This window comes from Ictidomys tridecemlineatus, chromosome 6 (assembly GCF_052094955.1).
Source record: "Ictidomys tridecemlineatus isolate mIctTri1 chromosome 6, mIctTri1.hap1, whole genome shotgun sequence".
Lineage (NCBI taxonomy): Eukaryota > Metazoa > Chordata > Mammalia > Rodentia > Sciuridae > Ictidomys > Ictidomys tridecemlineatus.
Window position 1 is genome coordinate 79,903,089 of NC_135482.1, and position 15,596 is coordinate 79,918,684.

Sequence of the window (15,596 nt, forward strand, 5' to 3'; positions counted from 1 at the left end):
TTTTTTTAAGTAATAGCACCTGAAATCTGTTCTCTCTGTAAATTTTTAATCTACAACACAATAAGATAGTCCTCTTGCTATACATTGTATCCCTAGACTAATCCCACATAACTGCAGGTTTGTGCCTTAAACCTAGCCCTCATATCCCTCATAACCATCATGCTATTGTCTTTTTCTATGGGTTTGGCTTTCTTTTGAGATTTCACAGATAAATGAGATAAATCATGCACTATTTGTCTTTCTAAGGCCCTAAGCAACTTAGCAAGACCCTGTCTCAAAATAAAAAGGGGTGGAGATGTGGTTCAATGGTTAAGTGCCTCTGGAGTCAATCCCTGAGTCAAAAGAATAATAATAATAATAAGAAGAAGAAGAAGAAGAAGAAGAAGAAGATGAAGAAGAAGAAGAAGTCGTCATCCAGAGATAACTGGAGGAAAGGAAAATTTTGTACACTGTTGGTGAGAATGTAAACTAGTGCAATCATTATGAAAAGCAGTGTGGAGAGTCCTAAAAAAAAAAATTTTTTCCCAACCAAAATTCAACTAAGTTTACACCATCCTAACATATTTCCCCAATAGATTTTCACAGTTCACATGGAATTTCCCTATTGATCTTTCTTTAAGCTAACAATGAAATGAAAATCTGTTGTCCTAGAGAGGCAGTACATTAAAGTATAATTCCCCAAAAACTTGGTTCTCATCCCTGAGTTCTTCTTCATGCCCAGCTTTCCCCTTTCAATTTTATCAAAATAAGATCCACAAGTTTTCTTTCTACGTAGCACCCAAACCATTCATCCCCTACCCCTGCCACGTCCCTCCAGGCTAGAGAACAAAAATCTAGAACCAAACTCCTTGAATCTGAATTTTATCCTTGCCCCTCTCCTGCCCCATGCCCTCCTCAGAGTTTCTGTGTTACCCTATGGGCTTCCCTGGGCAGATGGCCTCAGCTGTAGACAAGCCTTCAGTGGAAAGTAAGACCTTTAGGCACAGCCATTTGGCACTGCGACAGTCTCAACTCTCGCTGCTGATGGGCAAGTACAGTGCCCTCCCTCATGGTTAAGAGCTAGGGTGTCATCGGTGATTGTTACAGACCCAATGTTTATGTCCTCCAGAATTTATATGTTGAAGCCTTCACCTCCCATTTTGCTCTATTTGGAGATCGAACCTGTGAGGGAAGTGACAAAGTGAATGAAATCATAGGGTGGAGCTCCAATCCAATAGATCTGGTTCCCTTATGAGAAGAGGAAGGGACACCAGAGCCAGCTCTGGGCACACACACCTCCCTCCCCAGGAAAGGCCATGCAAGGACATAACTAGAAGGTGAGTATCTACAAGCCAGGAAGAGAGCTGACCTCAGAAACTGAATCAACCAGGACTTTAATCTTCGACTTCCACCTCCAGAATTGTGAGAAATAAATTGCTATTGTTTAAGCCACCCATGGGGTTTGGTTATGATAGACTGAGCAGACTGATACAGTGGCCATTGAAGCAGGGTTTTTAATGTCTCTGAGCAAAGCCTCATTTCCTGAACTGTGGAATATTTTTATCCGAATTTATTTTATAAGTTCTGCATTTTCCCTCTGCCCCCACTACTGTCCTTCTCAGATGCATTTATTTAGAAAAAAAATTGGCACAGATTTAGCACGGGGAAGCGTTAGATTTCCAATAAAACTTGTAAGTAGGAAGCCCAGCCTACAGTCATCTCTCTTGTATTGATTTATTTTTGCAGATAATTTCCAATTATTGGCGGGGAGAAGGGTGGGGGGAAAGCTAAAAGTGAATGAAGAAAGAAAAATCTTGAATCATCCTCAACATTCTCCAAGGGTTGTTCTCCGGAGAATCATCTGCCATCACACCCTGCCACCTGCCACCTGCCACCTCTGCTTCCTGAACATCTTCTACCATAGCCATGGCTGCAATTCTGACCATCCTTCCCCTCCTTCTCTCTCTCTCTCCCCATCCTCTTCCTCTGTCCTCTTGTTACTGCTCTCTGCAGCACCCTGACAGGTCTCCATTCCTCCTAATCCACTTCCACTGCAGCCATTGCAGTCCTCAGATGTTCCACTGTTGGTCTCATTTCTATGCTTTAAACCCTGCCCTGACTCCCCAGGGCTCTTCCAAGAAACCCAAAGCCCCTTAGGGTCTCCCCACTCTCAGACTTACCTTCTCTGTTCCAGCAGGGCTGAGTTTCTTTCAGTCCCTCAGAAGCCCCTGCTCACTTTCTCTAGGTCCTTTGCTTGGGGCATTGTGTTGCCTCTCACCCTGGAGCTTATTTACTTCTCCTTATCCCTCATCTCAGCTCTGAGGTGACTGTTCTGGAAATCTCCCCTGATCCCCATTCTGGGATGAGCCTCAGGTCACCTGCTGTTGCAAGCCATTCTGTCATCACCCGCATTTCCTGATTCCCCGGTTTTCTCACCCCAGTAAGCAACCGAGGGCAGGGACTCTGTCCACCTTCTGTCTCTAGTATCCAATTGGTGACAGTGTGTGGCACTGAATGGGCTTTAAATTAGATATTAAACAACTGTGCCAGGCTGAGGTTGTGGCTCAGTGGTAGAGCACTTGCCTAGCATGTGTGAGACTCTGGGTTCAATTCTCAGCACCATATAAGAATAAATGAATAAAATAAAGGTTCATCAACTCAAAAAAAAATGTTTAAAAAAAAAAAAAGCAACTGTGCTAATTACCGCAGTTCAAAGAAATGCTTGCAGACTAATTTGATTATACCATCAGTCCCTTTTAAATGATTCTGCTTGGGCCTACATTTACTTTTAACTTTTCCTTTCATTTGCTTCAGCCCATACATAACCAGGCATGTGATAATTATCTCAAATAAGCTCAAATTTACTACCCACTATTGGTGAGCAATGAAGGGCCTCTCTGAGTCCCTGGGCACAGTCCTGGGTCTGAAAAGGGTTTTCCTTGCCAAGTGGCCCTCCTGAGAACTACACATGCCCAGGGGGAAGCGGTGGCTTTGTGGACTTGCTGAGAGATGGGAGATACCCTTTCCTGCTAGCCTGGATTCCAGCATCAAAGGGAACTGGAATGGTGGGAAAGAAGAAAGGGGAAGAGGCAGAGAACAAAGGGAACCACCTGTTAGATCTCACCTCACCTCCTAAGGAGGAGGTAGTAATTATGGGCTGTTGATACTCATTTTATGAAATCCATTTTATCTTTTCTTCCTTTGGTTCTTCGGTGTGTGCATGGAGCACTTAGGCATTTTCCATTGAGTTCCTGTGAATAAAAACACCGGTCCCTGAGGTAGACAGGAGAGGAAGAATGGGTTTGCCCCGTATGTGAATTCGCACTGGAAGGATCTTGTCTGTGCTTTCCGTCATCCTCTGCAGAGTTTCCCTTTTACAGCAGCCCTGGGAGTATCACATGTTTGCCCACTGCACCCTAGTTAGGACACTGGCGTGGTAATATAAAGTTACCTTTTGCCCTTGCTGTCTATCGTGCCCTCAGGTCTGTCATTGGGCCCTGCTGTGCTCCCAAAAGAAAGCCCAAGGAGACATGGCAGGGCTTTCCAGGCCTCAGGCTTGTCTCTGGAAAGTAGAAAGGTTCTATGTTTACCTGCCGAGGACATTGTACTGGTGCCCAGTTAGCAGCTTTGTTCACTTGTGCACAACTTTTGTCTTTCCTAGAAAATAATATTGAGTAAATCATACAATTCATAAATTTTGGAAGCCTTGTTTGAGGTGAATCCAACAAATGTTTCAGAAATACACATTCATAAAACCATGAGTAAAATATGAAGGAATATCACAACAGTATTCTCTGTTGCTGTTAAAATAATTTTTTTTTTTTATGTATCTGTTTTAGATCTGGAGTTCAGACTCTGCCCCATAATGCCAAGGTTCATTACAACTACGCCAACTTCCTGAAGGACCAAGGTCGGAACAGGGAAGCCATCTACCACTACAGAACAGCCCTCAAGTAAGCGCCTTGCAGGGAGGGCACTGGCTATTGTGCTGTGAAGATCCTGGTTTATTTCACTCATGCCCTCCCAGACATGAGTGGTCATGGGTTTCTATTGAGGGTGATCGTATCTCTGGAGGGAGGGTATTTCTTGGAGTAGGAGTCTTTCGGCTCACCATTCAGTGCTGTTGTAAGTGTGGTAACTCTGCCTTGTTTCTCACTCAATGTTTGTTTGTTTGTTTGTTTGTTTTTTAAGTTTTTATTGCTGCCCCTTATTCAGTGAAGTAACACTCCATTGAATACATTTGTGCAAATGGCAGTTGGTTATTAAAAATGTATACTGGTCATTTTTATAGGATATGTATGCCAGTGAATTTTCAATTGCATGTATATAGGAAGATACTTGAGTATAGAAATGAAACACTCTGGTGAATATATTAAATCAAAAACAGTGAGAAAATACTTGATCACCATGTTGGGAATATGTTAATTGTGTGTGTATGTGTGTGTATTCTCTAACACTGTTCTTGTGTTTTCCATTGGAAGAAAGAATACCTTTGATATGACTTTAAGGGAAAAGTAAAACTTTCAAAGTTTTTTTTTTGTAACTAGCAGTAGTCTGTGGGTATTCAGTGGAACTGAAACTCTGACTTTATGGATGATTTTCTCTAAAAGTTCCCAGATAATAAATGTATTTAACTTTCAACATGTGGAGACATGATGTTATAGTTTGGATCTGGAATGTCTCCCAAAGGCTTCTATGCTATAGGCTTATAGAAGCAGCCTGTGGTGCTCTGGAATACATGCCCTTAAAGGAAGCAGTGACACCCAGCCCCTTCCTCTTTCACTTCTTCACCAGCGATAAGTTAATAGTTTACTCCATTTTCTTTCCGATCATGATGCTTTGCCTCCCCACAGGCCCATAGCAATGGGACCTATCAATGATGGACCAAAACCTCCAAAATTGTGTGCCAAAATAACCCTTTTGTCTTTATAAGGTGATAATTCAGGTATTTTGTCACTGACTAATACACATGATAATTAAGCATAGCCTTGGAATCTTCAATTGTTAGTTTAAAGAAGCAAGGCAAATCTAATCCTCTTATTGAATACTACTGATGGTCACAGAAACTTCTAGAAGAGAGAGATTGATTCACATTTGGTTAAATTTTCCGAGACTATCCCACTTTGGAACATGATTAAAATTCATATGCCAAACAAATCATACTAAAGTGCCTACCTGAATTGTCTCAGGGCTTAGTTTGAAATCATTATTATATTCTACACAAGCATTTGGTTATCAATCAAAAACTTTTGGGCTTTAGGACCTGCTTACTTAATATTCAATATAGCAAAAGTTTTAAATCATATATATCAAGATTGTGATCGAATACTTTTTCAAATATTACAACAAATGTGAGACCCAGAGCAAAAATCGTAACCAAGCTTTTTTATTGAAGAATACAACTTATTCATTATGGAATAGAAGGTAATCTATAAGATTTAATAAAGAATTGCATTTGTTCACTGGAAAACAGTTTTCAAAATGTTTGCAATTCTTATCTCTGTTGGTTAGATTATGGTTCATATTTTTGCCTTTATATTTTCTTGTGTGTTTAGATGTTCCACAGTGAGCATGTATTGCATGGATTGTGACCTTCATAATTAATTAATGTGTAATGATTTTCGGTTGTATTCTTGAAGGGAGGAAAAGAACAACAAGTTGTCTAAAAAGAATCAGTCTCATAAATTTGTTTCATTATAACAGACGATTTCCTATCAAATTCAAATAGAAAAATAAGGTAGGCCCTGAGGCACGGTGTGGGCAAAGGTGTATATTAAACAAAATTCTCTGGCAGTTGATTTTATAGAATTATAGTAGCTGGGTGGGTACTTCTGCTTCTTTCCTGTAAAACAATAAAAATAAATGTTTGTTCCAGCAATGTGCTTCTGGAAGAAATACGTCCCTTGAGAAATAAGGAAAAACAATTAAAGCTATAAATGTACTGTCTAGTAATTAGTGAATTATTTAATGTTCTCAGACCAGATCCAAAATACTTATGATTAAAAATATCATTGTTTTTATGTGAATACCACTGGGATAAATATTCAGCAGAGGTGGATAGTTTTTCTTTTCTTTTTAAATAAATTTCCACTCTTCATGTTAGAGAGTAAAGGAAAAGTACCAGGACTGTCCATCATTTTGATGATTATTTATCCTTAGAGATTGGAAGATTGCCCTTATTTTCGTAATGCTGTTTCTTTGTGGACATTGCTGAGTCAGGAATTCTTCTCCCTCCCAACTGCTCCACCCCTACACTACATTTTTGTGTATCCAATGTTTTGTGTATTTCCACACAGTAAGAAAGAGAGTGATTAGGGAAGTTCTAGGTTAAAGGTGAAATGACCTGAAATCAGTTCCAGCAATTATCCATGACTGTTGAAATGACTATGCAGAGCCCAAAGGCAATGGTGAAATGAGCCATCAGGGTTGTATCTATAGAGATCTCTTTCTGGCTGACTTACAGTTCTAAAAATAACACTATATTAAGTTGGTAATTATATACAACATAACTATTCTGGTTCTTTTAAACTGTATGTTTAAATAATGGAGTACTACTACTGACTTCTCAGTATATTTCATTTATTTTTTTTCAGTTGTGCTAGAATAAATCTCCTCTGGAAAATGCTGCAGCCAAGATTATGTATTCAGGTTAAGATCCAAATCATGAAAAAAGAGAATGAGGGGTCAGAACCCTTTCTTGAAATCCTCAACAAACATTAGTGTTAGCTTTGCTTTGCTATGAGGAGTAGCTCTCTGTGTAGACCTATTATAGTACTATAAAGCTTTGGATTCTCTGTATAGGAGAATTAGACCACTACTAATGTATTTGTCATCTGCCTCCAAAGCTTTCTGACCACTCAGTTACTGTGGGGGAAGTTCCTGCCATTTCACCCCATGTGATGGGAATTAAAAGTCCAGAGACTGCCCAACAATTCAGCTCTTTATGCACAAGATCTCCCAAGAAATGTCTCATCCAATAAACCCTAAAGGAGAAACATTAATCTGGCTTAAGTAAAACGCAGAAGTTATTGAATGTGTACTTAACCATGTATGTACATTATTGAATAGCTCAAAAATTCAGTTAAAAGTGGAGAATCTTGAAGCAAATTATGCACAATATTGAACATTTTATTTTACCCTGAAATTTCCAATGTATCTTCATTTACCAATCTTCTGTTGTCAAACCAAGTCCTTTTCTTGGAGTAAGAGACTACTGATTAAAATCTGCAAAAATCATGTCCATAGTTCATGGCTATAATTACCGGTTTTGTCAGTTTAAAGAGTAATAAAAAATTAAGGATACTTGCTGGGTATGGTAGCCTGTACCTATAATTCCAGCTACTCAAGTGGCTGAGGCAGAGGTTCACAAGTTTAAGGCCAGCCTGAGCAATTTAGCAAGACATCCCAAAGTATAAAATAAAAACCACTGAGGAGGTAGATCAGTGTTAGAGCACTTGCCGAGCATAGGTAAGGCCCTGGGTTTAATCTCTAGTGCTGCAAGTTAAACATACTTAATTTGCAAAGTTAATTTGAGTAGACTATCTCAAAATTTTTAGAGTTTTGTTCTCCAGTCCTTTACAGTTCTCACATCGAAGATAACAGTATTTTGAACAACTTTTTTTTTTTTTAGTATATTTTTACTTATTTTATGTGGAAATACCTCTTTTTTCCCACATATTTTGTCTGCTTGCAAAATATTTCATTGCAGTGAACACTACTACTGACTTTTTAGCAGTCATTAACTCCATATATGGGAGCTGAAGGCCCAGACTCTCAGAGAAAGTTTGCTAAGTTGTAAGTATCCACTTATATATTTTTGAGAATAGAGAACATCTGGAAATCTGGTGACACAATTAACACACTGTACTCAGAGTTTTTACTATAGGTGACAGAGTCATGTAATCTGTTTTTCATCAACCATTTCATTTCCCTGCATGACTCAATTACTGGTTGGTTAAAATAGGTTATCAAGAACCCAGGGGTGGAGAATAAAGTTTGCTTTGTCCAACACATCAGAAAGTCTTGTCCACGGTCCGTAGGAGACTGTCACATGTTCCACAGAACATTTGCTCACTCAAATGCCCTCTTCCCTCTACCCCAGTTCAGTAAGCCCCTGCCACACCCAGGTTTGCTGAAATATTCCAGGTGGGTGAGCATCAGATGTGTAGTATTGTAGTCTCATAAAAGGGCTGTGATTCTCAGTCACCCAGGTAGCAGTGAAATTCTTTTCACAAGGATGTTTTCAATGTGAAATATACAATTAAGATTTCCCTGGCACCACCATCCCAGAAATGCTGTTGAGGATACATTACCTATCCTAACAGTGGCTTGGGTGTGCTGGGGCAACCATGGGACCATTAGAGTGTGGCCTTGTCCATACCTAAGCAGTTATCATATCTATAACTGATGTTTTAAACAAAAAATCCAAAAGCCAAGAAAGAACTGTTTCCAAAGGTATCTTCCATTGGCATAGCTAAAATTTTTAAATTATTGTTCCCTTTCTTATTTTTATTTTTGATATTTCATTGGCACATTACAATTATATGTAATGGTGAGATTTGTTATTACATATTCATTCATGTGGCGGCAGAACTAAATTTTCTTTTGTGCTCTTAATGCTTCTGTACAAAAGAAATCTCCACTCACTATTTGATTGGCTGACACATGGGAAAGGATAAAACTAAAATCTTTCTGACTAGAATGTGTTTAAGTGTATAAAATAGAGACTTGTCATGCTAATAGTGCTTATTGATCTAGTTCTTTTGTATTCCTTCCTGGATGGATAAATGGAATTCTACAAGGAGATTCCATTAGACTTAAGATAAGTGTGTGTGGCAACTGGAAATAATAAAGGAATGAGTATTGAAAAATGCCATTATCATTAGGGTCTAAAGAGATCTACCATGTCTAATTAACCACTGTTCCCTGATGTGTTAGGTATACTGCTTTAATTCTTTTAAAAAATGCTGTATGAAGCTGGTGGGGTTTGAATATGTTTTTAAAATCGGGAGTCAAAGGGTATTTTAAAAAATCCTTCTTTGCACAGCCTATTTTGAATGAATATTTAAAATAACTCTGTTCTGACTACAAGTGGCCTTGGATACCAGCTGCCGTGTATTTCTGGAAAGAATTAAAATTCCGGTAACATTTGTTAGCCAGTTTTAACAAGTAGAGATGGATTTTTTGGGGGGCTGGTGGGGTTTTTTGTTTTGTTTTGTTTTCCATTTATAAAAGTATAGCCTTGCTTTCCAATATCACAAATAAGTGCTTAAAATTATTTTTTTCTTCTTGTTGAAATTACATTCTTAGTATGTATGTGCATATATTTGTGTTAATTGGATTTGACAGATTTATTCATTAAATTGAAGAAATTAACCATTATGTGGGAAAAATAGAATTCTAATCATTTTGTAGCCATGCTATGAACTGAACTTCAAAATGAAACCTCGTCTAAAACATTTCATGTTTTCTGGCTGACTTTTTTTTCTGTCATGTGTCTTTTTTTTTTTTTTTTTTCACGTAACTTGCTTAGGTACGGTTCCTCATGATACAGGTTCTAAGGCAGAGATTTTCAGACAGGAAGTTTACTAAGAATGTTTTCAGAAACAACAGGGAAGGAGGCCAGGGAGGCACCATGGATGGGGGCGCGGTGGGGGGGGTTGAGATGCACTTGCAGCAGAGGCCTCTGTTGATCCCATGGGGAGCCCAGGAGCCAAGATAGCCCCTCAGAGTTGTCATGAATAGAGGCCAGAGATGAATTTTACAGCCTTTTATCAGTCAGGCCCTGTGCCCAGGATGCAAACACAGGCTTGGCGACAGCTGCTCTCTGGGGCCAAGATCAGTGCCCAGAGAAGAACTGAGCTGAAAGCTATCCGCAGACAACTCTTCTGGCACCTGGGGGAATAAGTGCCTCTAGCCTGAAGTGGGCATCTGGCTGGCACAAGACAGCATCCAGTACATAGGCTTAATTTACAACCTCTTATGTAGGATGCGTATCCATTATCCAAATGCTTGAGACCAGAAGTGTTTTGGATTTCAGACTTCCTAGTTTTGAAATAGGAATGCTCAACTTACATAAGTAAATATGACAATTTAACCTGAATATGATTTAGATTTTCTGTTAAAATGAGAATAGTGATGCTTTCTGCCCCCATAGGGTTGGAGTATCATAAGATAAGTTATATAAAATGCTTAAAACGCCAAACAGCTCAGGAGGCGGAGGCAGGAGGATCATGAATTCAGAGCCAGCCTAGCGTGATCCTGTCTCAAAATAGAAAATAAAAAGGGTGTCACCTCTCATCTAAAATACTGGATATTCTCCTAACTGGTCTCCTCCCATTTCCTCCATTGCCTCCTGCCCTCAGTCTCCTCTCAACACAGTGGGCATGGAGAGGTTCCATCGCTAGCAATGGCTCCCGTCTGACTCACAGCCTTCTCTATGTCCTGCAGTGTCTGATCCCTTACTTCCCACCACCTGCTTCCTACTACCCTTCATGTCCCCTCAGCTCCCATGTTGGCCCCAGGCACATTGCCAGTCAGGTCATGTTCCTGTGTCTGGTTGGCAGTTCCTTCTTCCCAACCCACTCTGCCCCATATCCAAGTGGCTGCCTCCTTTAATTCCTTCACAAGTTTCAGCTTCCTGTCACCTTCCCTGACCACCCTACTTAAAAGTATAAGTGCCTCAAACATACCGTATTCCCCTTTGTTTCATATATTTCCGTTTATGACCCTCTGCCTACTTACCTATTAATGTGCTGTGTGTTGTCCCTACAAGGTGAACCCCACGAGAGATGAAATCTTTATCCTTATTCTTACCATGAAAGACAGTGCCAGGAATGTGGCATTTTGCAAATATTTGTTGAATAATATGAAGCTACCCATGAACATTTGTGTTTTTAAAATATCTGAATGACTTGATAAATTTTTAAGATTACTGTGATCTAAAAACTAAAAACCATCAGTAGTAAAAGATCCTGAATTACTTCTGCCAAACACATGTCCACTCTCAGATCTATCTTTTCCTATTTCTGGGTGCCCCATGGATGAGGGGTGGACTTGCAATTGTTGATTTCATTTGTTAATTTACCCAGGCCATGATATCCAGGTATGTGATCAAACATTATTCTAGATGTTTCTGTGAAGGCATTTGTTTTTTAGATGAAATTCTCATTTGAATAAGTAGACTTTGAGGAAAGCAGATTACTCTCCATTATGTGGGTGGAGACTAACAAGAAAGGACTGACCTCCTCGGAAGGAGGGGGAATTCTGCCAGCAGACCCAGACTGCCGGGCTCTTCCCTGTGTCTCCAGCCTGCTGGCCTCTGCCGGAAAGTGAGCCAGGTTCCCCACAATAAGTCTGTCTCTCTCTCTGCTCCGATTTTGTTTTTTTTCTCCCCTGAGGCTGACTCCTTCTTTTGTGCTCAGGATTCCATCATTTCCAACTATTCAGAGATCTAATTTATAATCCTTTCCTTTAGAACCCTTTGCTTCTTCACCATCTCTGGGTACTTTCCCACTCATACTTAAACACACTTTATTTGCTGCCCTCTTTATTTATTGCTATATTTTTGATACTCTATGTTGTCCATAATGGTGGGATTTGTTGTTACATATTTGTACGGGCAAACAATATAACAGTGTAATTTAAGTTGCGGATGTCTCTAAATAAACATATGCACAAGCCTCTCTGTATCTCTCCTTCCCCTCGCCTGCCATTCAGTCTTTCTTCTTTCTTGTCTCCTTCTCACTTTTCAAGTGGCAACATTTCCCAAAAAGTCACAGTGTCTTCTTCCTTACATTCTCTCCTTACTCACCCAACTCCTGCAAGGTCACCAGCTACCTCCAAGCAGATAAATCCAGTGGACCCTGTTGTTCACTCCCTACCCTTAAATTAGTCATTTTTTTTTTTTTAGCATCTTGTATATTAACATGATGGCACCATGCCATGATGATTTTTCTGCTATTTCTTTAGACTCCTCTCTGTCTACCAAGCACTCAACAGAGCAGTTCCTTACCCCTCCCCACCATCAGTGGGCCTTCTTTTCTTCTCAACCTTTGCGTTCCTTCTAAGGAAGAAAAAAAAGCTTTGACTGGTGTCTCCCATCTACCACGACACCACAAGCAAGTTCCCACAGCCAGCCGCCCAGCAGACTGCTGACCTTTTCCACAACCCCTCCCGCCCCCCCCCCCCACCGGGCTCTTCACTCTCAACCTGTCTTCTCTCCAGAACCTCATCCTTGCCCTTTATTTTTCTCCTTTCCATTCTGTGCTGTAGCCAGAGTGAAATGTTTTCATTGGCCCAGTTCTCTGTGCTTTTGCCTTTCCTCTTTGGAGCACCTTCCTTCCTCCTGCTGCTTTTGCCCCCTCGGTCCTGGTGACCTGTCTCCACCCAAAACTGTCCCTCCAGGAAAGCCTTGTCTGCTTTGGAAACCTGGCAAGTGCTGTGGGCCCTGCTCATTTGTTTCTTCCATGTGCTCCTCTCACTTGTCTCCCCTCTCTCTGCTCTGTCTGCTCTCATGAGGACACCTTAAAGGCAGTTGGCTTCTTGGGTCTTTTCTTTAGAGCAAGGACTCTTTTCCCTTTATTACTGGGGACCCTCAGCAGAGGACCTGGCTTATTGTAGGTACTTCATAAATGTTTGTGGCCTCCATCACAGGACCCTTAACATCAGAAGACAGCTCTACAAGCAGTGTTTCTCCATGAGAGAACTGTAAGTTGGAACATTTCTGCTTTATGCAGGTCTGTCCTATGCATTGCAAGGTGTCCAATGCCCCTCATTCCTGCCTGTTATATGCCAATGACTACCCCCAATTTTTGATGTGGATATTTAGAATATGTGCCATCTGTCCTCCCTTCCTCTCCTGATATCCTTGGCTGGCAGGTATTGATTAGGAATACGGACATTCTTATCCTTCCCACTATTGTGTCTTCTCTAAGTTAATCCATCAACCAGTGCACTCATGCTGGGAAGTGTTTTTACAATGAGGATCCCAGGGGCACATTGATCTGTCACTCAGGAACCACACAGGACTTTGAGTCTCCTTATGACCTTGGATGTTTTTAAATCGCACGTGTCTGGAATTCCATTTGGTGTTGAGCATATTGGAAAAGCTTGGGGAAAATTGCTCTGCTGCCTATGGGGATCATTTGCTTCAGATGATGAAGGACTGACAGGCTTTGGAGTTGACACAGAACTTTTCTGCCTTCTTAGAATGAAGGGTTACTTGACCTTCACATCTGAGGACCCACGGTATAGGAGAAACCGATGGGTATAAGATGGATTGAGTGTTCACTGGGTTAGCAATGAAGAAATAATGGATGTTATCTTGACAGATGGGAGCAAGTGGAAGGCCATCGGCAGCAAAGAGGAGAATGATGTTTTGTTTGGAAGATGAAAAATCCATAGTCAGGAAGGAAAGCTGTCTGCTCCACCTGGCATGGGCTCAGTAGGGCTATGGGGGGAGCCAAATCAAGCCACTCGTAGGTCCTGCATTTGGCCCCAAAGCAGAAAATGTATGTAGTGTAACAGGTGTGATAATGGATATTTTATATCCACCATTTCATTTGTTCAGTAGAAACCATTTGTTCACAGAGGTCAGTGTGTTATTACCCTTATTTTTGTAGAGAAATCAACTAAAGCACAGGCACAGCTAGAAAGTCACCCCAGGCTTCTGACTCCCCTTAGTTGTCTTTCCACTCCAGCAAGGCAGCTTCCTATCCATCCTGCCACAGTCACCACCACGCCTCTGAGAAAGGCTGATTACTTCATGCACCATTTCTATTTAAAAGAGTAGAGAATGGTTTTGCCCAGTAAATTTCCCAACTACTAGAGGTAAGTTCTCAGGCATCAGGAAAATTCAGCCATTTAAAATGACTCATTTCCTGAGGACATCCGAAAGCCACGGTTTTACGCTACTTGGTCTTGGAAAATCAACAGGGTGGAGTTCTTCCGGATCACTCTTAGAGGTCATCCCTTGGGAGAGGTCAGACAAATTAGGTGGCCCCTCTTTGGAGAATGTGTCCTGTTTCCCTAAATTACATTTGAGGTTTTATCCCCAAGGCTGTCTTTAATGGATCAGAAGGAGTACATTGAAGGGAGAATGGGTAAATAATATTTGCTAAGCATTAATGGCAGTTTCAAGCAATTAAAGAAGTAGACCACTAAAATGATTCATCTTACCTATGTGCAATTTAGTGACACAATGATTTGAATTTTATCACATGAAGAAACCGGAGACTTACAATACATCAGAGGCTAATGCAGTTGAAAATATGCTGTCAACTTCTGAAAAAGTTTAATCTGTGTATATTTTAGTCCAGTGAAATTTAGATTTTCTGGTTGGATTTTTTTCCTAGTCATGTTTTTCTTTTGGATTCTTTTTTTTTCCTCAACAGGAAATAGAAAATAAACATCTGACCTTAGCATAGTTAACCTCAAATAAATTAATGGGTGGAATGAAAATCAGACAAATAAATCAGGGTGTGTATACTCTGAAAGGAAATTGCAGACTGTAGCACATGATTCAATATTATTTGAACAATGAAATGCCTTCCAGGCCACTCAAACAGTGAAAAATTCACAGCATCCCTAACTTTGAAACAGATTGTAAATTTAAATGACTGAAATAAAATATAAAGCCAAACTTTAGTCATATACATACATCTTCTGTGGATCTTTAGTTAAGGTTAAAACTTTAAAACTCTAAACCAGAGAGCCCAGTCTTACACACTTTGTGAGTATTGTTAATTCTAAATATTTTCCAGAATACTGTGCTTTTAGAGATGCCATGACTATTTTGTATAGCAGTACACAATTTTTTCCCAATAAATAAGAATCTCTGTGGCCAACTTCCTGAGGGCTGGGTTTATTTCACTTCTATCACTGAGAACTATTTCATATAATTGGACAAAAAAAAAAAAAAACAAAAAGTAGAAATTATTCCAAATGGAAGCTCTAACTTGTAGCAATATATTTGTTTACAGAAGGTTGCATGACTCGTGTATCATTAGGAAAAAAGTAAATAGATATACAGGGACCATTCACCTTCTTAACATTTAAGAACACAGTGTTTCTGAGATAACTTTTTTAAAAAATTATAATCTAATATTTACTCAACTTTTCCCAGCCTCCCTTTCTTAAACTGTAAAAGAGTAGAGTAAGCTTACGGAATTTTGAAGGTTAAAATACAACAACTTATGAGAAAGTCCTTTCAAATGGAAAGTCCCATTAACTCATCCTTGCCTTCCACTTTTGACTGAGGCACTGCTCCCTCCCAGTGGCTATATTCTATTAACATGTTGTTGAAGTTCGTTCTTCAGACATAATATGACTGGGGGAATGGAGGAGAATCATGTCCTGACTACCTATACTTTATTAATTCTGCTTTAGGAAATACCACTTGATAAAAATTTAGAACCCCTTAAATGCTTAAATGGCTGTTGTTTCTCTGGAATCAGAATTACCCAACACTTGAAAAAGTTCTCTTCAGCTCCTAGAACCAGATCTCTATGTATCTTTTCAAAGGGGAAAAAATAAACTTCCCCATACCCCAGAACTATATGACAACATAACATGGTTTCTCTATAATAAAATCTTAAGTTTAATTTATTGAAGTAATA

General features: G+C 39.9%; 1 protein-coding gene and 1 long non-coding RNA gene across 6 annotated transcripts in view; one reads left to right on the forward strand and one right to left on the reverse strand.

Moving 5' to 3' along the window:
- Window positions 1-15,596, forward strand: part of Tmtc1 (transmembrane O-mannosyltransferase targeting cadherins 1) — a 254,647-nt gene that overhangs the window by 187,477 nt on the left and 51,574 nt on the right. For all 5 annotated transcript variants that reach the window (XM_040280843.2, XM_021719896.3, XM_040280846.2 and 2 more), the window contains one exon: window positions 3,819-3,932. In XM_040280843.2, the coding sequence (XP_040136777.2) occupies window positions 3,819-3,932 (114 nt within the window). The remainder of the gene's footprint in view (window positions 1-3,818; window positions 3,933-15,596) is intronic.
- Window positions 5,375-15,596, reverse strand: part of LOC144364886 (uncharacterized) — a 71,691-nt gene continuing 61,469 nt past the window's right edge. The window contains exon 3 of the long non-coding RNA XR_013423000.1: window positions 5,375-5,821. This is a non-coding gene — a long non-coding RNA (uncharacterized LOC144364886). The remainder of the gene's footprint in view (window positions 5,822-15,596) is intronic.